Source organism: Lagenorhynchus albirostris, chromosome 10 (assembly GCF_949774975.1).
Source record: "Lagenorhynchus albirostris chromosome 10, mLagAlb1.1, whole genome shotgun sequence".
Lineage (NCBI taxonomy): Eukaryota > Metazoa > Chordata > Mammalia > Artiodactyla > Delphinidae > Lagenorhynchus > Lagenorhynchus albirostris.
Window position 1 is genome coordinate 32,897,954 of NC_083104.1, and position 24,012 is coordinate 32,921,965.

Sequence of the window (24,012 nt, forward strand, 5' to 3'; positions counted from 1 at the left end):
TGTAATCATATAACATGCGGTCTTTTGTAACTGGCTTCTTTCACATGGCATAGTGTTTTTGTTTTTGTTTTTTGTGTGTGTGGTATGTGGGCCTCTCACTGTTGTGGCCTCTCCCGTTGCAGAGCACAGGCTCGGGACGCGCAGGCTCGGCGGCCATGGCTCACGGGCCTAGCCGCTCCGTGGCATGTGGGATCTTCCCGAACCGGGGCACGAACCCGTGTCCCCTGCTTCGGCAGGCGGACTCTCAACCACTGCGCCACCAGGGAAGCCCAGCAGTGTTTTTAAGATTCAACCATGTTGCTGTGTGTATCAGTACTTCGTTGCTTTGTATGGCTAAATGATACTCCATTGTATGCATATATCACATTTTATTTACTCATTCATCGGTCGACTGACATATGTTTTGTTTCCACTTTTTGACTATTATTAATAATGGTGCTCTGAGTATTTGTGTATGAATCCACTGCTGAATGGGTAAATACAATGTGGTAGGTCCCTATAATGGAATAATATTCATCTATAAAATGAGTGAAATACTGATCCATGCTACAACATGGATTAACCTTGAAAACACGCTAAGTGAAAGAAACCACTTATTGCATGATTCCGTTGGTGTGAAATGTCCAGAATAGGCAAATCCAGAGACAGAAATAAACTAATGGTTGCTAGGGCCTGAGGGTAGGGAGGGAGATGGGGGGTGACTTGTAGAGGGTACAGGGTTTCTTTTGGGGGTGATGAAATTGTTTTAAAATTTATTGTGTTTATGATTGTAGAACTTTGTAACTATACTAAAAAGCACTGAATTTTAATTTCACTTTTACTTTATAGTAATTTTGACAGGGGTGAGTTATATTTTAAAAAATTTATAATCACCGTCATTAAATACATACCAGTTTCTTACTCTGCATTCAGTACCCTGGGAGACGCTGTGGCACACAAATGAGAGAGAGTAGTTGTTCCTTGTGCTCTAGGAATTTCTCATTGGATGATCCTAAGTGGAAAGTTGAAGTGGATACCAACAAAGAGTTTAATTAATGCATCACTAGGTGCTAGTTTCTGGGTACAGCCCACACTCAGAAAAATCTCAACCCCTCTGGGTGTCAGCTGTGGGAATTCAGAAGGATTTCCCAGTGTGGACTCCTCCAGTATTTATGTAACTTAGACATAGTATTATCCATGCCTTACAATACTGTGAGTTCCCTTCAGGCAGGACCTATGCCTTACGTCCATCTTGATTCCTGTACTTAGCATTGTGTCTGGTCTGCATGGGGAGAATGTGTCTGGTGAATGGATGAGTAACTGTTTTGGAAGCCCCTTGGTTTCTTCCTAGGACAGAAATGCCTTCAGCTTATGGCTGCCTGCTCTGATCAGCCTGGGGGTTGCCCCTGTTGGGAAAGTGTTGCTGAATTCACCTGTCTTCGTGCAAGGGTTTCTTTTCTCACAAGTGGTAACTATTTTGTTTCTCTGGCACTTTCACTCTGGTTTTGGCTAAAATGGTGACCTGGAATGACATGGGGGTACTTCTGGAGTGTTGTGCTTTCCTCCCTGGTAATACAACCAAGATATTGGGTTCTTGGATCAGTGAGATTTAGGAAGACAAAAGGTGGAATAAACCTCATTTTGTTTCTTTTTTAAAATCACATTTATCAAGCATCAGTGCTATAAATTCTGTGTAGCTTATGGGTCTTTGCTGCAGTAAGAAACTGTTTTTCTTTTTTCTTTTTTTTCTCTGTGAAGGTACTTTGTGTTGATTAAGTTCTTTCTGTTAAATATCCTTTGCTTGCACTGGACTTTTCTTTGTGTTGATTTTTGCTTCGTTTTTCTTTCATTTCCCATGCTGTTCAGCTACTGGATGCCAGAAGAACCAAGGTTTGTCCACTCTTTGCAGCTCGTTTGTTTTGCTCTGCACAGCCTCACCCCCTTGTGTGTTTGAGTGTCTCTGTCTCTGTCTGCATTTGTTCCCTTTTGCTTGCAGATGCAGTAATCCTGTTTACTAAACCTGTTCACAGCTTTATTTGTAAAAATAAAGTCCTCGTTTGTGTCTACTTGTAGTGGATGCTATTATTTTTATTTTTAAATGGACATGCACTTAATCACAGAAAATAATAGTAGAATAAAGAACACCTTAGAAAACAAGGAATACTGAGTCTGGAGCATTGTGGGTGTGAAGAAGGTGTGTTTGTGAAAGCTTCCCTTCTAACCCTTTCCACTCCTAAATTAAAACCTTGTAGATGTATAATTTACCTTGTGACTGACACTAATATACTGTTTCTATGTATGTGTACATTTCTCTTAAGACATTCAGAAAGCATCATTGAATTAATTCCCCCTCTCCATGTGCTGTCCCATGCTTCTGAAGTCACCCTGGAGGACTTCACGGCTGGCCTCTGGACCTCATGATTAACATTCCATCTTCATGGTGTGGTAGCAGCAAATAGCGTTTGGCATGTCCATTGACTTTTTCCCCCTTCTTTCTCCTCTCCTGCTCCGCCTTTCTCATCACAGCACCTGCAGTTGACAATCCAGGCCCTTCAGGATGAGCTGCGAACCCAGAGAGACCTCAACCACCTCCTGCAGCAAGAGAGTGGCAACCGAGGAGCAGAGCACTTTACCATCGAACTGACGGAGGAGAACTTCCGGCGGCTCCAAGCTGAGCATGACAGACAGGCTAAGGAACTGTTCCTATTGAGGAAGACCTTGGAGGAAATGGAGCTGAGAATCGAAACACAGAAACAGACCCTCAATGCCCGAGATGAGTCGATTAAAAAGCTTCTTGAGATGTTGCAAAGTAAAGGTTTGCCGTCCAAAAGTCTTGAGGATGACAATGAACGGACACGTAGGATGGCAGAGGCTGAGTCTCAAGTCAGCCACTTGGAAGTGATTTTAGACCAGAAAGAGAAGGAAAACATACATCTTAGAGAGGTAAGGACATTCACTTTATTTTCCCAAAGCCGTATTTTACAAGTTAAAATACGTTAAATATGTTATCAAGTTATTACCACAGGTTGAAAGTTATCTGTAGCCTTAACCAAATTGCTGTTGTCATCTCTTTTATAACCTTCCTGTCTGCTTATCACCTTGAAACTGGAATTTCGCATTAGTCTTTTTTTCCTATGCCCACCACACATATGTTCCATTATGATTCAACACGTATTCAGGACCCAAGTGTGTGCAGCACATGTCAACTCTAAGGTGGTTTACAATTGCTTTCCTACAGATGGCCATTGTTTCAGGGCCTTTTAAATGCACTACTGGTTAAATTTTAGATGTTTATTAAGTATCCTCTTTTTAAAGGAGCAAAATGAATAGGTGATTAGCAAAACAATGAGCATAAATACTTTTATAGCTGAATTGGGGGTGGGGTTTTCAGAAAGTAAAGCCTAAGGATATTTCTGGAAAGAATGGAAAAATGTGCCGACCAATTTTGAACGTTTAGATAATCTTCGTCTGCATTTACATTCATGGACAGAGGGACATGAATGTTCCAAGGACAGAGTGTTCCAAGTTTTCTGAGAGTGTGTTTTGCACTTAGTTAAATCATTTGAAGTTTCTCAGAGGCAGCCTCTCTGGCTTGCCACCACCATTGAATGTTGGGAGGCTCAGATATCTGAGAATACGTAGTTGGACAGATCTTAGAAAGAAAGTGGGTGACAGCCAAGGTTTGAAATTTTTATAGCAGTTCCTTGCTACTATGGTGGATGTGGATCTCAATAGTACCATGTAGGCAAAATGCTGTGGCAGACACAGATCTCACAGAAAACAGGAAGCAATAAAATGGCATTAAGTATATTTGCAAAATATTCTGCAGCCATAAATAAGAATTCAAAAAGACATTTGCTTTTAGACCAAACTAGATTTCTTGGCATTATGTACCTTTTTGGATGGGCAGCGCTTCCAGTGAGTCATTTGTTTGGTTGTTCAGAAAACATGGCTTTCGTGTTGGGATTTGGTAATGCAGGTGCTCCCAGGAGTTTTCTCTGATATAGACTGTATTTGCTTATAACATTTGAGTAGACTTGTGTGTCTTCAGATTTAATATCCTCCATGCTTATTCTCCTTGGTTTTGTTTTCATGAGACCTTAGCTACATGTTTGGGAAGTCAAATGGCTTGGTTTCACATTGAGATGCTTAAAGATACGCTTTGTTGGGTCTGGTCTTCCTATCTGTATTCCAAGACTGTGAATGTGGTGGGAAGACTTCTAAGATCCCTACCTCTTGGAATTCATATCCTTATGTAATCTTCTCCTCTTGAGTTTAGGCTGAACCTAGTGATTTGCTCCTAAACAATAGAATGACAGAGGTAATGGAATGCCGATGTCACTTCCATGATTAGGTTACTTCCATCTTGTTAGTACACCCTGTTACCTTCTCGCCTTGCATGCTTTGATGCAGCAAGCTACCATGTTGCAGAGGCCCGTGTGGTAAGGAACTGTGGGTAACCTCCAGCTGACACCCAGTGAGGAACTGGGACCCTCATCCGAACAGCCACAAAGAACTGAAAACTGCCAACAATCACTTAGTAAGCTTGGAAGTGGATCTTTCCCCAGTCGAATCTTTCGATGAGACTTCAGTTCCTGGGCTGACAACTTGGTTGCAGCTTTCTGAGAGACAGTGAAGCAGAGGACCCAGCTGAGCTGTGCCCAGTTTCCTGCTCCACAGGAACTGTGAGATAATAAATGTGTGTTGTTTTAAGCTGCTGAATTTTGGGATAATTTGTTACACAGCAATAGATAGCTAATACAGTGGAGCAGAAACTAATCTCTTTCTGTCTTACTCCATAGACTTTCCATTTAGTTTACAGAAGAGAAGCAATGATTACTGGCATGTTATCATTGCATGTAGAGTGTCTGTGGATTTTGAAATTTTGATTGTGTTATCTGAAAACTGTGGTTGGTAGATTGCTATAGTTTAAAAAAGCTGCTGCTTTATTTTGGGTTCCAAGGGATCATGTTGGATGTATAGCAAGGCTGTGATACCAGAGAAACCTCTATTTGCAGCATTGACCTTCACTCCGTTTTGGGATCTTGGGGTCAGGTAGTCAGTCTGAATAGATTCTGCTCACTGGTAGCACTTAAATAGATGGTGCCTTGATTCTGTTTTAGTATATCTCCGTTTAAATGAATGTAAACACAATTTGGTTTGTGTTTTATGAGATTAGTTGGTCCTCATGATGGTCTGGCATGAATATGTCATGTTTAGAGCCTTAAACATTAGTCTAAGAGCGCACAGAGTCGTACAGAAAACGCAGCGCAACGCATGCAACTAGTTTCCTTGAGCACCCGACCAAAGTCGGTGGGTGGCCCTTATCTTATCTCATCAAGAAGGGAGAGTGTGAAAAAGTTGTCTATAAAAAAAAAAATCTCATTTTAAACTTGAACTCAACAAACAAGATTTGGAGGCCTGAAAGGACCCTTCCCAAGAGAAATAGTGTACTGGCTTATGAGAGCCATTTGTTATATTTCCAGGAATTTTGGTAGCTTGAAATTGGTCATGGTGGAAGTATTTACAACGTGGAAATCAGCAAGTGCTACTCTCAGGGTCTTCTGCCCGCTTCGCCCCATCCCTGAAAGTCCATTTTCCAACACACCTCTAAATAAGTGCCATGAAATGTTTATCCCCGGTACACTAGGAAGAGGCAAGTTAAAAACAGTGCAAGAATTATGATTCTGAATCCATTAACCAGTCATAGTTCATCAGATATTTTCATAACAGCATCTGGATAGATGTTTATCTGTTGGGCACTATGAAGAGTGCTTTACGTTGATTCACATTTAATTCTCACAACCACCTCATTTGTTCATTCATTCATCCATTCATCCATCCACCCATCCATTCTGTGAATACTTATTGAGGATCTGGTTTTGAGTAATGATAACTGATAAAATTTGACTTCACGGTGCTTATATTTTATTGAGGTGAAACAGATAGCAGTTTAATAGTTAAACAGAGAAGTATCATGAGAAAAAGAAGAGGATGAAGTACAAGTGAGCTGGGTGGGGTCAACTTCATATTGGATAGTCTGGGAGGGCTTTTTGAAGGGGGTGACATTGTGAATTTGAATGACAAGAAGGAACCAGCCATGTAAGGCTCTCAGAAAACTCCTGTTAGATGGAAGGGCCCATGCCTAGGAGGTAGGTGCTATTATTTTGCCCATTTTGCCTGGGGAAACTGAGGGACGAGTGACATCAAAAATCTTGCCCAGTGTCCCACAGCTAACAAGCTGGTATTTGAATTAAGCTGCCTCCAGTCTCCACTCTTAAACCATACCTTACATATATTCCTGTTCTAGAAGAATCTTTCTCAAAGTGTGCTCCACAGAACAAGCTGTTTTGTGGGATATTGTTATGTGTTATGAGAGAAAAAGGGCTGCAGGGCTAAATGAACTTGGGAAAATGTTGAATTCCATAGAGCTTATCGAAGGGCTCTCAGACTCTCTCATATCCAAGTGTGCATTAGTTATTTCCAAGAAGGGGCTTGGGGAAGGCAGAGCCTCGCAAACTTACTTGATGTGCTTTTCTCTTGTTGCGCTGATGTTCTTTGTAAAAACACTTAGGAAAAATGCTATGCTAGAAAAGAAAAATTGTGCTTTTAATTTGTGACCTACAAAATATGTAATAATATTACAAATAGTTGTTTCCCATGGCCAATTAACTGGGTAATTTCCTCGATTAGTTATTCTAGAAAGTAAAGTTTATTGTAAGCTGTTTCCCTGTTCTCTACCGGGTTTTAGACTGTTTGTTCTTCTGTCAGGGTATTTTTTTTTTTTAGTGGAAAAATGTGGCTGACTGCTTTTGGTATTAAACCAGTAAGAATAACCCAGCTTGAATAAAGAAGTTGCCTGACCTCTGTTAATTTAAATGAATCTAAAACAGGATGTAAAATGTACTTGAGGTTTTAAGTTCAGAGTGTTCCTGATTCCTTTTTCATTTTGCACGATTCAGCCCAGTTGGAGCTGAATGGTGTGATGCTGGGGAATGGAGTGTTAGTGGTTTTATGATTAATTCTCAGGCAGAGGTGTTGGACCTCATGTAAACCCCATCTCCTGGAATACTGGCTTTGTTTAGCCCATTGTTTCAGGAGATTGAGAATTGGCAGGAGTTGCACATGGGGAGGGTTGGGTTGCTTTAGTGTCTTGTTGTCGTTCGGTGGTCTGGAAAAGACTGAGGGTGAAACCTCTTCTTTGCCTGGCAGGAAAAAACAACAAAAAGATTTTGATCTCAACTTATTTGGAACTACTGGCCAAGAACTACAACCGACAGGCTGATGTGAGCTGAAGTGTTGGCTAAAATGCAGGCATTGCTCACTAGTGTAGTCTGATGCTTCTTGATACAGGTTGATTTGATAAGACATTGTTTGATGTGGTAATAGTTTACCTTGTTCTCCAGCTTTTTCCGCAGAGGACATACTGTTCCATATAAAGGTTTTAGTAATCAAGTACCCGAGGTACTACTGATCTCGTTAAAGAAAAAGAGGGTTTACATACCAGGATCCTCCTATATTCACTCTCCTTAATGTTTTCTCGGCTGATGCTCAGAAGAGAGTCAGGAGTCTTTGGATTCATTGTACTGTAAGATGTTTGAGGGGAAAGGATATATGTTCTGCTGCCATGCTTGTCGATCTTCTATGCTAATACCCTTGGGCAGCTTGCTATCCTTTGAAAGGAAGGGCAGAAAAACACTTAAGTCATTGGGAGCCGCAATTGCTACTAACCCTGGACAAGTAAAGCCCCCAGGATACTGGGCCTAGACTTCCCTCCATGCTGTTGGGGGGCAGGGAGGAGGAGGGCAAGGCAACATGAATTCTTGGTCTCCTCGTTTACTTAGCCGAGTAAACTTGGACAACTTATCCAAGTTGTCCCTAGGCCAGCAGGAGATCCACCAAGGCAAAGTCTATGACCTAGAAGTTCTTGAGCTCATAAGCCTTTTACTGACAGCTCAGACTTCACCTGTATAATCAATCTTCACCCTAGTCCACCCTCTCTCAGTACCAAATGGCCTTGTTCTCTTTAACACACACTTGTCTCCAATTTGGTTGGCTGAGCCATGATTTTGCTGCTGCAGTCATTTCTAAATCTGACTGTACAGATTATACATTCTATTTCTACCGAGAAAGCTTATCACAGAAAATATTCCCAAACGCAAGTGACCATATAAACATAACATTTTATATCCTTTTTTTGCAAGAGTTTTTCCTATATATAATAGAACCTAACAACTGCTCCCTATTTTAATAAAGTAAGTTTTAACATAATCAGTACCTTCCATCAATATTCCCAGACTTCACATATCGCCTGCAAGATGCTCAATAAATATTTGAAAGAGTGAAAAAATAGTTTAAAAGTACCTTGAGAGTTGCTCTGTGGTTTATTTTGTCAATATTGGACAAGTTTATAATGATGGTACAGAGCCATATTCTGTTGTTTTCTCTCATTGCTCTGTGTTTGGAGTGGAGCAGTAGCTTTGAGGGTAAGCTTAACTGGAAGTTCTGTTTTTTCAAAATGTGTTGTACATCACTGGGCACATGTTGAACATCCATGTACAAGGGTGCTGTGGGAGCATCCATAGCAAGTTTGTGGTCTTGTTCAGGGATTCAGTTGGGCAATAAGAGAAACAGCTCACACTTATGGAGGCTTATTCTTTTTTTTTTTTTTTTTTTTTTTGCCGTACGCGGGCCTCTCACTGTTGTGGCCTCTCCCGTTGCGGAGCACAGGCTCCAGACTCACAGGCTCAGCGGCCATGGCTCACGGGCCCAGCCGCTCCACGGCATGTGGGATCTTCCCGGACCGGGTCACGAACCTGCGTCCCCTGCATCGGCAGGCGGACTCTCAACCACAGCGCCACCAGGGAAGCCTGAGGCTTATTCTGTGTCAGGTGCTGTACTAAGTGAAAACTGTTGTCATCATCCCCATTACACAGATAATAGGGCACAAAGAGGTAAATAATTGTACCTCGTCACAGATCAAGCACTGGAGCCAAGATCAGAACCTGGGAAGTGTAGCTCCAGAGTTTACTCTTGTCACCACTACACACTACTGCTTGTTGCGGTGGTGCACTGAGAGGCCCTCGAATGGCACTTACATGCTGCGCAGCTTAGAGGTAGGAGAGCTGACAACTGGCTTTCTCCGTGATAAAGCTGGTCTTGAAAGGCAGGAAGAATTTCAACATGCAGATATGGTTGTAGAAGAGATAGTTGAGCCACATGTTAGAGGTGGGAACTGTGGTGGGTTTGGGGCATAGTGAGTTTGGAGCAGCTGAAACTCCACCTGTCAGGAGGTAAAGGAAATAAATCTCAACAAGTGGTTTGAGGTCAGGTCACTGAGGACTCTGAGCACGTGATACAGGAAGTTGGTCTTTACTTGGTACTCTGGGCAGCCTTTGAAGGAATTTTCCCTGGAGAATGGTATGATCAGGAAAGATTGTCAGGTGCTAATTGATAGTAGATTGGATAGGAGGAGAATAAAGGCATGGAGATAAGTTGGAAGGATACTGTTGTTGTTCAGGTGAACAAGAATCTGAATCTGGGTGGTGGCCAAGAAATTGAAGGGCAAGGTCATCCCCACCTGCAGGCAGGACTTTGACAGCTCAGGAGCTGGTGCTAGGAGCTTTGAGGGGCAGCCAATCACTGTGGGCCCTGGTAGAGGCAGGTGGTGGGGCATGGGGCAGGAGAGAACTGTCAGGAGGAGGAGAACTGTGAGGAAAGACTGTGGATGTGTTGAGTTTGATGAAATCCTGGTGGAGCTGTCCAGCCAAGGGTGAGAATATGGCTGAGGAAATGACTGAGAAGTTCTGCCCAGATGCACAAGGCATTTCTGGCTATTGGTCACTTTTTATTGTAGTTGTTTTCACACACACTTCATTATTTGTGACCACCAAGCTCCCAGTTTATATGATTGTTCTAAAGCCTGCCTTGTCACTTACTCTTACTATTATTTAGGAGGAGACCCTAGGAACTGCATACTTTTTCATGCTTTTCTGAATAAGCACTTAATTTTGAATATGGTATCTTGAGATTACACGGACTTTTCATTGACTGATGCCTACTTGATACAGATTTCCTTGGCTCTCACTGAGTTCCATTTTCTCCAAGCATTTAATGCAGGATAGATCCCAATGAAGAATCTCTGCGGAAAAGCACTTTTTCTGGACCCTGCTAACAACACATCCAAAAACAGGATTTCATAACTTTCACCCTCACATTTCTGATGACACAGGGAATGTATTCATTTCTGTTTAGCAGCATTTGCCTCATCTTTAAATTCTAATACATTCTTTAAAGTTTAAACACTGCATGCTAATTTGAAATGGTCAAGGTTTTACCCCATATTGATTTTAATGAGTGTAATTGGTTGCTTTTTACAGTAACAAAGGCTCATGGAGCCCCAGGGAGCCATCAGGCTCAAGGCATATTGCAACCTGTTGAGAAGAGAAAGTGGCAGGGTAAAGGGTGTTTGGGGAAGTGCCGGGGAGCGGGGAGAAGTCAGGAGGTTATGCTGGGAGAGACTCTAACAGGACTCTGTCCTCCTGCTCTACCTTGGGTGTGACGGCTTTTTGAAAACTACTCTTTTGGCAACTGACCTAATTTATCATTGTCATCATTTGGTGAAACAGTGCACCACAAACAAAAGCTCAGTGGTGAGAAAGTACTCCAAGCACTGGTACTGCAGGTACTTGAGTGTGTTTCACAAGCTGCAGCAATGGGAAGTTGGTCACCTGTAACAGAGTCCTGCGTGTCTTGGATGGGGATATTAGCTAATACCGTACATGTGGAGAAAGCTTTGTACTTTATAGAACACATTGCATTTTAATGATTTCCTCTGATGCTCCTGGTAACCCTGTGAGGAAACTGAGGCTCAGAGAGATTAAGAAGTGATGACAGGTAACATTTACCAGGTACTCATGAGCTAATCACTTTTCGGGGAGTGCCGTGTAATCCTCCCAACAATACTCTAGGGTAGGAGGTGGTTTCCTGCCTCTCAGATGAGGAGGCTGAGGCCCAGAGAGTCTGGTCCCGGTTCTCAGAGCAAGTAGTGATGGATCTAAAATTCAAAATTGGGCCTGCTGGTTCCATGCATCTGTCCCTAACCACTTCTTGAAACGGCCAGGGATTTCAACCCGAAATCTCTGAACAGACAAAAGACGAGAATTCTGGTCTACTGACTTCTTGCTCGGGACTATTTTCTCTGTAAGTGCAAAAAGAGGAAAAAGTGCAAAAGGCTTTTTTTTTTTTTTTCCTTGCCACGTCTTATCCGGGCCTGCTGAATTGGGGTTGGTAAGTCCATGAGGTCACCGAGCAGTGGAAGGTTAAACAGTGCCACATAGAAGGCAGCACCAGGGCTAGGCCTCCTCAGACCATGTGTGGCTCATTAAAATGAAGGTACTTGCTTAAAATATGAAGCATGGTACTGCATATATAGGCGTTCCATGAATTCCTAGGGAATAGGTGAATTTTTATAGCAGAGAATAAGGAAAAATTGGAGGTGCTTAGAGTCGGACCTTCTCCATTTCATCTGTTCAGTTAGCCTTCTTTTTCAACTTTTTTACTTCATCATTACCTCATTGCCTAAAAGAAATACTTTGCCTTCTCAAAATGACTTTACTTTTTATCTAGTTTTTGTTGGGTATTGTGGGTTTCTTTCTTTGTCAATTGTGAGATATTAAAATTGTATTTATAACCTCCTAATATGTGCCCCATTTCATTGCTCTTCTAATGGGCCAAAATTTGGTAAAGCAAAATCTACTTTCCTAGCCACCTGGCTTGGTTGAAAGGGATAGCTTTATTCGTGTTTCCAGTTTGGCATATAGGTTGAAGGATGCCTTAAATGTTTTGGGCAGAGTGTTAAATAAGGCAATGAGAATGGTTGCTGGTTGATTCCTTTGAGTGGCTTATAGTTACAGCAGTTGTAAAGAATGAAATAAACCCTCCTTACTAAAGGAAAAATATAATTATATGAGTAGTTTGTAGAAAAAGGAAAAAGAAAGATAAGTGAGACACTAGAGTGAAAATTCTAAAGAGTCACTCACTGCTCACTTAGATTAAGAGTTGGCAAACTGTAGCCTGTGGGACAAATGTGGCCCACCACCTGTTTTTTTTTTTTTTTTTTTAATGGCCTGGGAGCCAAGAGTGGTTTTTACCTTTTTAAACGGTTACATTTGAAATGGTTATGTAAGTACCTATGTAATATCCTCTATTTTGCTTGTGGCCCTCAAAGCCTGAAATATTAACTACTTGACCCTTTAAGAAAGTGTGGAGATTCCTAATTTTGATGATAGGTAAATAGATTTTGAGTCAAGAGATTTGGTAAAAAAACATACGTGCAATTAGTTATGTGCAGAGTATAAAAATCCTACTACTTTTATGTGTAACTTTTGAGTTTTTTTAAAATGGGGAGACAATTTTTTTCATCATTTCTGCACATTTTTCTTTTTTTATTTGATCAGTGATTTTAATCTCCAGAATTACAGCATATAGGGTATTGCCAGTTACCACAAAAGTCTGCAGCTCTTTCAGGAATGGTGGGTGTTAGGAAGGTAACCTGTGTGGATTAAAAAGGGAGTCTGGGGATTCCCTGGTGGCGCAGTGGTTGAGAGTCCGTCTGCCGATGCAGGGGACACGGGTTCGTGCCCCGGTCCGGGAAGATCCCACATGCCGGTGAGCCATGGCTACTGAGCCTGCGCGTCCGGAGCCTGTGCTCCGCAACGGGAGAGGCCACGACAGTGAGAGGCCCACGTACAGCAAAAAAAAAAAAAAAAAAAAAAAAAAAAAAAGGGACTCTGTGAAGTATTCAGTAACCTAGAAAGTACCAGAGAAATGGAGGTTGCCATTAAAACTCTGATTTAGGAATTCTGACCTAATTAAAGCACAGGGTTCCAACTCGTCCTTCTCTTATGTTTTTAAAAATAGTGTTTATTGATACTTTTTAGGCTTATGCAGTTAGTGCTTTAAAAATCTGTGGCTGCTTTGAAGGAACTAGCATGAAAAAGAAAGTGGCCGTATGTATACAGTTGTGTTAAAAAATACTTACTTATTGTAATTGTTGGCGTGCCATAGAATTGCTAGGTTTTCCTATGGGAAGTACTCTTATTTAGGTAAAGCTAGGACCTGGTCAGGATGACAGCTGAGAAATCGCCTTACCACTGGCTGTCCTTCCTTCAGCCCCCAAGGCAGTCAGATCTCTTTTGGTGATATGTGGTTGTACGAGTTGGGTTGCCAGTTGTTAGAGCATTTTTAGTGTTGGGGGAAGACCCTGCCTATTGATGTAATTTTGCTTTGTCGGTATGGGCCAGGGTTTCTCAATCTTGGCACTATTGACATGGGGGCAGGATAATTCTTTGTTGTGGGGACTGTCCTGTGCATTGTAGGATGTTTAACAGTATTCTGGGCCCCTACCCACTAGAGGCAAGTAGTACCTTTGCCCTTCCCTCAGTTGTGACAATTAAAAACATCCCCAGACTTTGCAAAATACCCTCCGGGGACCAAAATCACCCAGGCTGTGAACTCTGGTGTAGAGTGATTGACAAATCCTTCTGGTGGTTGGCCTGTGGACATGGCAAATATAGTAACTCCCAGCCCCACGTGCTTGAAACTCTGTTTTACTAAGGAAGGGCAACCCAGATCAAGATACTTCTTGACCCAAAGACTGACCACAGGGGATACAACTAGGAAACAGATGTGCTGAGGGGAGGTGGGGGTTTAAGCCTGAAAAAAAAAACAAAAGTGCGATGTGTGTGTGAGTGAGTGAGAGAGAGAGAGAGAGAGAGAGAGAGAGAGAGAAGCTTTCTCCGACTTCCCCCCCTCTCCTTTCCTCTCAGAAAAGGTAGCAAAGAAATCTAAGGGAGGGGTTTTGATCTGAGATACCACATGGGAAGGTTGGGACTTTGTGAGAATAAGAGACATTTATTCTCAGGAGGTAATACTAATGGATCCGAGAAGATACGTGACCTGACTTTTTGACTACTGGACTCTCACTATTAATTGGCAGTTTTATTTTTATTTATTTGTTTATTTATTTAACATCTTTATTGGAGTATAATTGCTTTACAACGGTGTGTTAGTTTCTGCTGTATAACAAAGTGAATCAGCTATACATATACATATTTCCCCATATCCCCTCCCTCTTGCGTCTCCCTTCCACCCTCCCTATCCCACCCCTCTAGGTGGGCACAAAGCACCAAGCTGATCTCCCTGTGCTATGCAGCTGCTTCCCACTAGCTAGCTATTTTACATTTGGTAGTGTATATGTGTCAATGCTAGCAGTTTTATTTTACAATAAATGTTGTCCTTGCTTTCCCCTAAATGGCCTTTGAGTCTCCCTTTCTGTTTTTTAAATAAACATTTCTCCGCATGAACCACTATCCCCCCTCCCCCAACCCCAGCTCCACCAAACTTCAGAACAATTTTGGAGTGTGGTGATTTTATCATGTGGAAATGTAGTACAGATGTTCAGAATTACCTTTTCTTTCTCTTTAAAACATCATGACCACACATGCTTTGCTCTAAGTACTATTTAGCATTTTTATTATTACTATTAAAAAAATCTTGCCTCAGGCAGAGTCCCAGTAAATCTCAAGTAAAGGCAAATATTAAAATAGAAGTAAGTACTTATGCACATCACACTAAAAATCTGAACTCAAATTTGGCTTTTTATGCAACTGAAACTTTTATTTTTTGACCCACTTAACCAAGTCCTCTAGTTTTACCCCTTTTCCTGACTCTAAAACTTTGAGTTCAGACTATAGGATTTTGTTGACCATCCTTCCCCCTTCTACCAGTTGTCTCTAGACTTGAGTTTTTCTCTTTATCCTGCATATATTTTTGAACTCAGCCTGATCACCTAATGAAATTTGTTGGGAGGATTTGGACCACCAGCCTGAATTAATTAGCGCATGTTTTTAAAGCTTATTAATGGAGGGAAGTTTTCTTCTCACAGACAGTCCCTCAGATGCATACAGCACTTAAACAGCCGAGTTTCTGCTGGGGCCAGTAGTCATATACAGAGGAAATGCTGATCAACACCCAACACATCCCCCACTCAGAAACCTATTGATGGAGATTAGCTGCTGTTCCAACCTTAACTTCTTTTGGGTTCATTGATGCCACTTTCTTTTTATATTTCTTGGCCAGACTTAAATGTACTTCTCCAAATAGTTGTTAAAAAGGAAACATTTCTATTTAATCACTTGAACCCGGAATTGAGAGCTCTCTCCTCACTATGTATACTTTTTAGTTGCTGGAAATTAATCCTGATTTAGACAAATGATCTTCTTTAAGGCAGTGCTTTTTCCATGCACATCCAAATAGAAATGCATTGCAAAGTGATTTCCTTTTAAAGGACAGTGGAGATATTTGTTGTTTTGGCAGGGTCCATACAGCAAGGAAGAGGCAAAACCTGATTATGCCTTAGATAGTAGAAATAATACCCACTTAGTGTGAGTATTCCACCCTACCTTCATGATACCCAGCGGTGTTCCTGCCAACAGGTTTTTTTTGCAGTACTTTCATGATGCATGTCAAGGTTTAGATGATTTTAAAGATGTTTTAGTTGCTTTAGAAGACAGAATGTTGCATAATTGTCCTTGCCAATTCCTCACTGGAAACACTGTAAAAACCTGCCAGGTCCTAACCTCAGTAGGTATCCTCAGGATGCTTTCTGAGCAACTGTTACAGATAGAGTGACCATGGGAGTTTAGTGGAGACTTGAGGATGCTTGTGCCGAGTGGGGACTGTGACATGGGATGACACAGGATTCTCCAGAGGACATGAAACCTTTTTGGAAAATATGTTCTCTATTACCTCTTTTCTAGGCTGTGGTTATCTTTACATGCTGGCTCCTTGCTTTGTTGCCTTACAGACACAAATGTGTTACTTCTTGCACAGAGAACTCAAGGAGAATGGTCCAAAATGACCACATTTCCTGAAGTCACAGCAGCCTTCCAAGGAACTTGTGTGGCACTGACTGTCTGAGGGTTATCACGGGGAAAGAGAAAGGTTCAAGGAATCTCATCTTGGGAGGTCCTGGCAGGGTGTTAATGGCATTAATCATCATGGCTCCTCACCAACAGTTCCTCACCACTGCTGTTAAATGGAAGGCTGTCTGGGTGCCAGCCCAGAGCTCAGTGCTATACTAAGCTACTCCTCAGTGCAACCCTATGAGGTGTGGGTGCTGGGCAGCTAAGTAACTTGCCTAAGACCTCACTGGGGACTTGACCTCAGAAATGAGAATCATTGTATCATCTTCTCTGTAGAAAGTCAAGGTAACTTCCAGTCATTTCTTCCCATTCAGTTCCTCTCCTTCTCTCTGATTGGTTTTCTTTGAAACTTGCCATTTCCATTTAGGTTTCTCATCTGGTTTCTATTATGACTTCACTTAAAATCTTATCCTGTCTCTTCATATGTTGATTTCTTTCTCTTTTATTTTAAGCTCACTCCTTTTGTTGCCTTTCTGTTTCGCTCTGCCTTTGTTTTATGGGGTTAATTGTGTTGTCTTCCCCCAAGTAGCAGTGCTGGGCTTTTGCAAGAGACCTAAGAATGCTAGTGAAACTTACAGGAGACTTCTGGCAGGCCTAATTTTAATTTAATCAGCAGTTTTCTCTGCCTTCTACAAAACCTTTTCTTCCACCTCTGAGTTTATTCTTTGGTTTCCAATGAAATGCCTATGCAAAACACTTTTCCACAGGGCTTGGCTCAACAAATGCCATTTATGTTTCCTTGAGGAAAGGTGAGGAGGGGATAAGTAAGAGTTACCTTCACATCAGTTGGTTTCCTTGTAAAGCAAGTCTATGCTCCCTTTACAAAACATAGATTTGTTTCTTAAGAATCAAACCTTGCCTGGTGGCATTTTATAGGTCACTTGTTTGGGCACAGGTGTTTGTACTGAGCTGGGCAGACTCAAGAGTGACCTTTGCTTCACCATCCTGGTTTCACTTTGTAATCGCTTCAGAATGTTACAGAGTGGATTATATTGTATGGTAAATAGCTGCTTTGAATACCTTGAATAAATTAACTTGAATGTAATACATGTGATACATGAATTACATGTAATGACGGGCACATACTGGGTGCTCAATAAATGTTAGCTTACCATTCTTTTTATTTTTTCTTTTTATTGAAGTTTTGTTGATTTACAGTGTTGTGCCAGTCTCTGCTGTATAGCAAAGTGACTCAGTTATACACATATATACATTCTTTTTAAATATTATTTTCATTATCGTTTATCATAGGATATTTAGGATAGTTCCCTGTGCTATACATTAGGACCTTGTTGTTTATCCATTCTAAACGTAATAGTTTGCATCTACCAACCCCAAATTCCCAGTCCATCCCTCTCCCTCCCCCCCACCCCTTGGCAACCACAAATCTGTTCTCTGTGTCTATGAGTCTGTTTCTGTTTTGTAGATAGGTTTGTTTGTGCCCTATTTTAGATTCCACATGTAAGTGATATATGGTATTTATCTTTCTCTTTCTGACTTGTTTCACTTAGTGTGATAATCTCTAGTTGCATCCATGTTGCTGCGAATGGCATTATTTCATTCTTTTTTACGGCTGAGTAGTATTCCATTGTATATATGTACCATATCTTTATCCATTCCTCTATCAGTGGACATTTAGGTCATTTCCATGTTTTGGCTATTGTGAACAGTGCTGCTATGAACACAGGGGTGCATGTGTCTTTTTTTTTTTTTTTTTTTTTTTTTGCGGTACGTGGGCCTCTCACTGTTGTGGCTTCTCCTTTTGCGGAGCACAGGCTCTGGACGCACAGGCTCAGCGGCTATGGCTCACGGGCCCAGCTGCTCTGCAGCATGTGGGATCCCCCCGGACCGGGGCACGAACCCGTGTCCCCTGCATCGGCAGGTGGACTCTCAACCACTGCGCCACCAGGGAAGCCTGCATGTGTCTTTTTGAATTATGGTTTTGTCCGGGTATATTCCCAGGAGTGGGATTGCTGGATCATATCACAATGCTACTTTCAGTTTTCTGAGGAACCTCCATACTGTTTTCCATAGTGGCTGTACCAACTTACATTACCCCCAACAGTGTAGGAGGGTTCCCTTTTCTCTACACCCTCTCCAGCATTTGTTATTTGTAGACTTTTTGATGATGGCCATTCTGACTGGTGTGAGGTGATACCTCATTGTAGTTTTGATTTATATTTCTCTAATAATTAGTGATCTTGAGTATCTTTTCATGTGACTACTGGCCATCTGCATGTCTTTTCTTTGAGTTTTGCAGCTTCTAGAGGCCAGCTGCAGTCCTTGGCTTGTGGCCCCTTCCTCCATCTTCAAGCATTTTCCCTCCATCTTCAGATCTCTCTTTCTATGACTTCTGCTTCTGTTGTCATGTTTCCTTCCCTGTAACTCTGATCCCCCTCTTACAAGGACCATTGTGATTACATTGGACCCACCCGGATAATCTAGGATGATTTTTTCATCTCAAGATTCTTAATCCTATCTGCAAAGTCCCTCTTGCCATGCAAGGTAAAATATGCACAGGTTTTGGAGGTTAAGGCTTTGCCTTCTTTGAGGGGGGACAGCCTACCATACCCCCTGTATCCAATGTATCACTAAGTCCTGTTTACTGTCTCTACAGACTCTTGGATCTGCCCATGTTTTTTCATTTTCATTGCTCTTACCTTTGGCCTGGTGTTCTTAACTAGTTTCCCAGCGCTGTACCTCATAATTCTTCACACTTATTAGGGTCATCTTTGAAAAATGCTTATCTGTCCTTTCAGAACCCTCGGTTGCTGGGAGGACAAAGTACAAACTCCTGAGCCAGGCTCACAAGGCCTTGCTTTTCCAGTCTTAAGTCCTATTCCTTCTTTTCTCCTCAACCTCCCAATCACCTCACACTCTGGCTTTGCTCCACAACCAGCCTCTGGGCTCTGTCCCTATGTTCGTGTGTCTCTCCTACTGTCTGCGGACACTGGGGACACCCTTACTCCTCCATCTTCACTTGACCAATTTTTATTTATCCTACATTATTCAGCCTACGTATTACCTTCTCTAGAAGTCCTCAATTTCACTCCCTTACACTCTAGACTGAATTAGGGTCCCTGCCTGTGCAGGTATTTCTCAGAGAAATTATTAAATATCAATTTACTGTGAATATCCAAGGGAAGAACCCTTTCAACTTCACTGGTGCATCCACGGGACCTAGTACTGTCCTTGGTAGATGATAAAAACCTATAAATATTTGTGGATTGACTTTGGAGTGAGGCTGCATTGGAGTTCTTTTGTGGAGGACTAACTTTTTAGTTTGAACTACTTCTGGACTTACAAAAAGTTTGCAGAAATAGTGCAGAGTTTTCATAAGTCCCTCACCCAGCCTACCCCAATGTTAATATCTTACCTAACTTGAATATAAGTATTAGAACCATGAAATTAATGTTTCTGCCTGGTCTGGCGCAATACTATTAACCAATCTAAGTACCCTATTTAAACTTCACATTTTTCTACCAATGGCCTTTTATGGATCCCATGTTGCATATAGCTGTTACTTCTCGGTCTCCTCCAGTGTGTAATAGTTCCTTAGTTTTTCTTTGTCTTTCATGATCTTGGTACCCTTGAAGAATATTGACCAGTTATTTTGCTGAGTTTCCCTCAGTTCAGGTTCTTCTGATGTCTTCTTATGATTGGGCTGAGGTTTTATATGTGCCTGGCAATAACACTACAGAAATGGTGCCATGTCCTTCTCAGTGCATTGGATCTTGGTGCTCATGATGTTGCTGTGCCTTATTACTGCTGATTATACCAGTCTGAGCTCTGCTTTGGGATCCTGGCATATTAAGTGGTCTGTGGTCATTGTCATCAACATGGCTGACATTTATTAATCACCTGTTGTATGTGCCAGGCACTGCTCTGAGCACTTTAGATGGAGGAACTCACTTAATCCTCACAAGAACCTAATGGAATAGAGCCTATTAATCTCCCCTCGTTACAGATGAAGAAATGGAGTCATAGGGAAGTGGATTACCCTGTCCAGAGCCTTATAGGGAGTCACAGTCAGGATGGACTCAAGGCCCATGCTCTTAACCCTCAGATGACACTGTCTCCTTTGTGTGTGTGAGAGAACCAGGGGGTGCTGTTAGTGCAGCATTTGGGGTCACAAAGGCTTCTTATGGGGCAGTTATAACCCACACTCTTTCTACAACTGGCCCCCATACTGGTCCCCTTAGTCCTGCACCCGCCAATTAGGAGCTAGCTTTGAAAGTCCAGGAGGCTGTTTGTGGAGTGGAATTGAAGTGATGACAGTGGGAGCAGACCGGAAAGAGAAGGGAATGCCTTGAAACAGGAACCACATTGTATGGTAGCTAAGAATGTGAAGATGAAGAGGGTGGAGATATAAGAGAACGCTGGAGTTTTCAGCTTGGGTGACAGGGTCACTGATAATGTTTATGACCGTCATGAGGGAGGCAGGGTTTTGGGAGGGGAAGATTAATTTGACCTTTGAAAATACATGTTTGCCTCTCAAGGCAGAAGACTGGGCTGTTCATGTGGATTTGGGATCATTTGTAAGAGGAAGGGAAGAGCCCTTGTAAAGGGAGGAGGGCCCAAGGCATATCTGGGGCATATCTGTGTTCAGGACCTAGAAGGAGGAAGGGAAGCAGTGAAAACAAAAACTGAGAAAGGATTATTTAGAAAGGAGGGAGAACCCAGAAAGCTGAGTGTTCAAGGATAGAGAGTTCATTGATTCATTCATTCATTGATTCAGTCAGTCATTTTATTGAGAGTCTTCAACTCTAAACTATGTTTTGAGGGGGACACTGAGATGACAAAGACCCTGTTATGGTAGCTGTGTTAGTGTGGGACCTTCAGGCTAGGTCCCTAGGGATGAGGAAAAGTTCATTGATAAGGTAGGAAAGACAGAAGGATTTGTATAGCCTGGGGGCTTGATATGTTAGCACACGTGTCCTATGTTAGATGCCCACTCCCCCCAAAACTGTATGAATTTAACTGAACCTTAACTTACCCCTAAATTGTATTCAAATGTACAATCTTCCTAAAGTATATGCTATAAGCAAACAAATGACACTTGAAGATTCTCTTAACACCACAATAAGGCATGGTTACTTCAGTAAAAAAAAAAAAAAATTAAAATTGAACTAGTTTTTTGGTATTATGAACAGTGAAGATTCAGATGAATGACTGGTTTCTTTACTGACTTGGGAATTGGGTGGATGCTGGGTGCAAAGCACTGCAGTATCCCAGCACATTATTGATGGTAAGTAGCAATAGCTAAGGCTGAATAATAAAAGATGGTTTCATGTGATCCTTGTCAACAGGGTAAATGTTTGTGCTGCCAGAACAGGAAATTATAAAATTTGCATCTAAAAATAATCCTATCCTTTGCCTTTTCAATTGTGACCTCCAGTGCAAAGAAATAAGGATCTCACAGAAACTCTGAGCAGTGTGTGAAACCCTTCTTTGTAATCAACTGATTTGATTTTCTTCAGTATAATGGCAGAATATTTGTGAGGAAATTAAACTTCATCATACTGTAGACATTGCTTGCATTTCTGTTGGGCTTTCAGGAGAATTTTTGAAATACTAGAGCTACCTTTGACCCCAGTGCAAGTTTGCAAAACTGCAGCAGCTTTGGAAGAAGTTTAAATGAACTTGGGGCCTCTAGAGCAAGATTTCTCAACTGTATCACTGTGACATTCTGAGCTAGATAATGTATTGTTGGGAGTGAAGGGCTGTCCTGTGTGTTGTAGGATGTTTAGCAACATTCCTGACCTCCACCTGCAAGATCCAGTAGTACCACCACCCCTAGTTATGACAGTCAAGTGTCTCTAGACATTGCCAGATGTCCCTCAGAGGGGCGGGGCCCAAAATTGTCCGCAGATGAGAACCACTGGTCAAACCTCACTACTCAAAATGTGGTTCAACAACCATCAGATCATGGGCATCTTCTGGGAGCTTGTTAGAAATGCAGCATCTCAGGCTCCCCTCAGGCCTCTGGAGTCAGAACCTTCATTAACAAGATGTGCAGGGGAAGGTTTGAGCACATGAAGGTTTGAGAAGTGCTGACCTAAAGCTCTGCCCAGGTCAGTGTGGTGTAGCAGAAAGGCAAGAGCTTTGGAGCCAGCTATGGCTTATCATTAATAGCTGTGTAACCTCAGGCAAGTTGTTCAACCTCCCTGGGACTCAGATTCCTCCTCTGTAAAATGGGACTAAGAAAACCTCTGTGCTCTGAGAATAAAATGGGGGAATCCAGGTGAGGCAGCAAAAGAGGCAGCTGGCCCTCATTAGGATCTTAATTGGGCTGGTTTCCTTCCCTCTCTTTATAAAGCTGTTTTACTTGGCCTTGCTGCTGCTGCATTCACTGTTACTTGTAGTGATGATTTAAGAGGGGGAAGAAAAGCAGTATGTCTAAGTGCTCCACAAGTAGAGCAGGCCATAAAAAATCTTGTTTACAGATTTTTATTTTTGAATAATTATCTACTTTCTTTAAGCTGTGGCTTTTGTGATCTGGCCTTCTCATTGCTTGGGAAACTGGAATCCCATTTCTGGAAAACCCATTATTTTGGGCGTTGTGAACTATTAATGGTCTCATTTAGAGGCCAGAATCTAAAGGTGGGAAAGTTGAAGCTGATGGCAGCTAAATGTAAAACTGTTTAAAAGAAGCAGAAGCTCACATGGTAAATTTGATTCCTGTGCTATAGCAAGTGGATTTTGAAAAGGGGCAGTTGTTTTTATTACCATTAGTAAAATCTTTGGTTATGCAAGATAAGAATGCACATTTTTGCCTTGGGAATAAACTGATTGCTCTGAGACTCCTAATTTTCCCCTCCTTTTCCTCTTTCTCCCACCATGACATTGCCTTGGTATAAAAGCATATATTTTAAAATTTCTTATCCTTATGTATATAATAGCTGTTTTCATGGCTTTGAGCCAGTAGTCTAATCTGACATAGATGATTTTTTTTTTGCAAAATGCATTAAAAATAACATATAATACAGGTACATATATGCACGTGTGCAAATCACACACCCAAACAAACAATATAAGAATCTGACTTGTCAGGACAATTTTTAGGCAAATCACAAGTAACTAGTTTATTACAGCTGTGATGCTATGAAGATGAAGGGACATTGACCAGAACCAATGTACAGTTGTGTAGATTGGGCACTGCACAACTCTGAATGTGCTGTGTGTATCATGGACACCATAGATTTGCATAAATATTATGACAGTTTGTCAGAAGATGGTAACACAGTCCCTTGTTCCAACAAAATCATTATATTGCAACAGTTTTCCGGCACATGGAAGTAAAATGTCCTGAGGAAGGTGCTTTCTTTTCTAATTTTCACAAAGGAGCCGTATGGGCTAGTGGCAACCTTGCAATCTCACTTTTGTTTGGAAGCTCCTACTGTGGTATGAAAAGCAATACAGATTATCATCCCAGAAGTCATACTGTGGCTGAGAGCCACAGGAAAAGTATAATTTAATTTTCCCATTTCATGAATATGAAAAATGAATCCTCCATAAAAGTGGTCCTTGAATACTACTTTCATCTTGAAGCTATTGGTAATGTCTGTGTGTACGTTGCCATCCTTTTCAAGTGAAGGAGAAATAATTTAAGAAGTAGAAGAAGTTTGCCCACGTAAGTTCCAGCAGTGAAAAGTCAGGTTATACTGAAGAATCACATCAGCTCAGATTAGTTGAAGATCAGCTGACACCCTGAAGGAAGGTGGGTGACAGGTGGTTAAGCTGGAGAGATGGGGGTGGCGATAGTCTTCTTATACGTGAGACTGTACCTAGTGTATATTCTTCCTTGAGGCTTTGCCTCTTGGGCTAGAGGGCTATTCATGCAACTTAGTATTGGTCATGTGAGCATTTTTGGTTTAGTTAGTGGCATACTTTGAGTTGACACATTTTACACATGTTCCTGTAGTTATCCCACTTTTACTTCCATTTCTTTCTAGAGATAGTCTGCAGTTTTACATGGAATTGCATTGGAACAGCCACTGAGGAGGGGAAAAGGTCTCTTTCAACTCGGCCTTTTTAGATGCAGCAG

General features: G+C 41.7%; 1 protein-coding gene across 1 annotated transcript in view; it reads left to right on the top strand.

The window, feature by feature from the left end:
• Positions 1-24,012, top strand: part of ERC2 (ELKS/RAB6-interacting/CAST family member 2) — a 610,694-nt gene that overhangs the window by 132,400 nt on the left and 454,282 nt on the right. Inside the window, exon 2 of the mRNA XM_060164014.1 lies at positions 2,506-2,922. Within this exon, the coding sequence (XP_060019997.1) occupies positions 2,506-2,922 (417 nt within the window). The remainder of the gene's footprint in view (positions 1-2,505; positions 2,923-24,012) is intronic.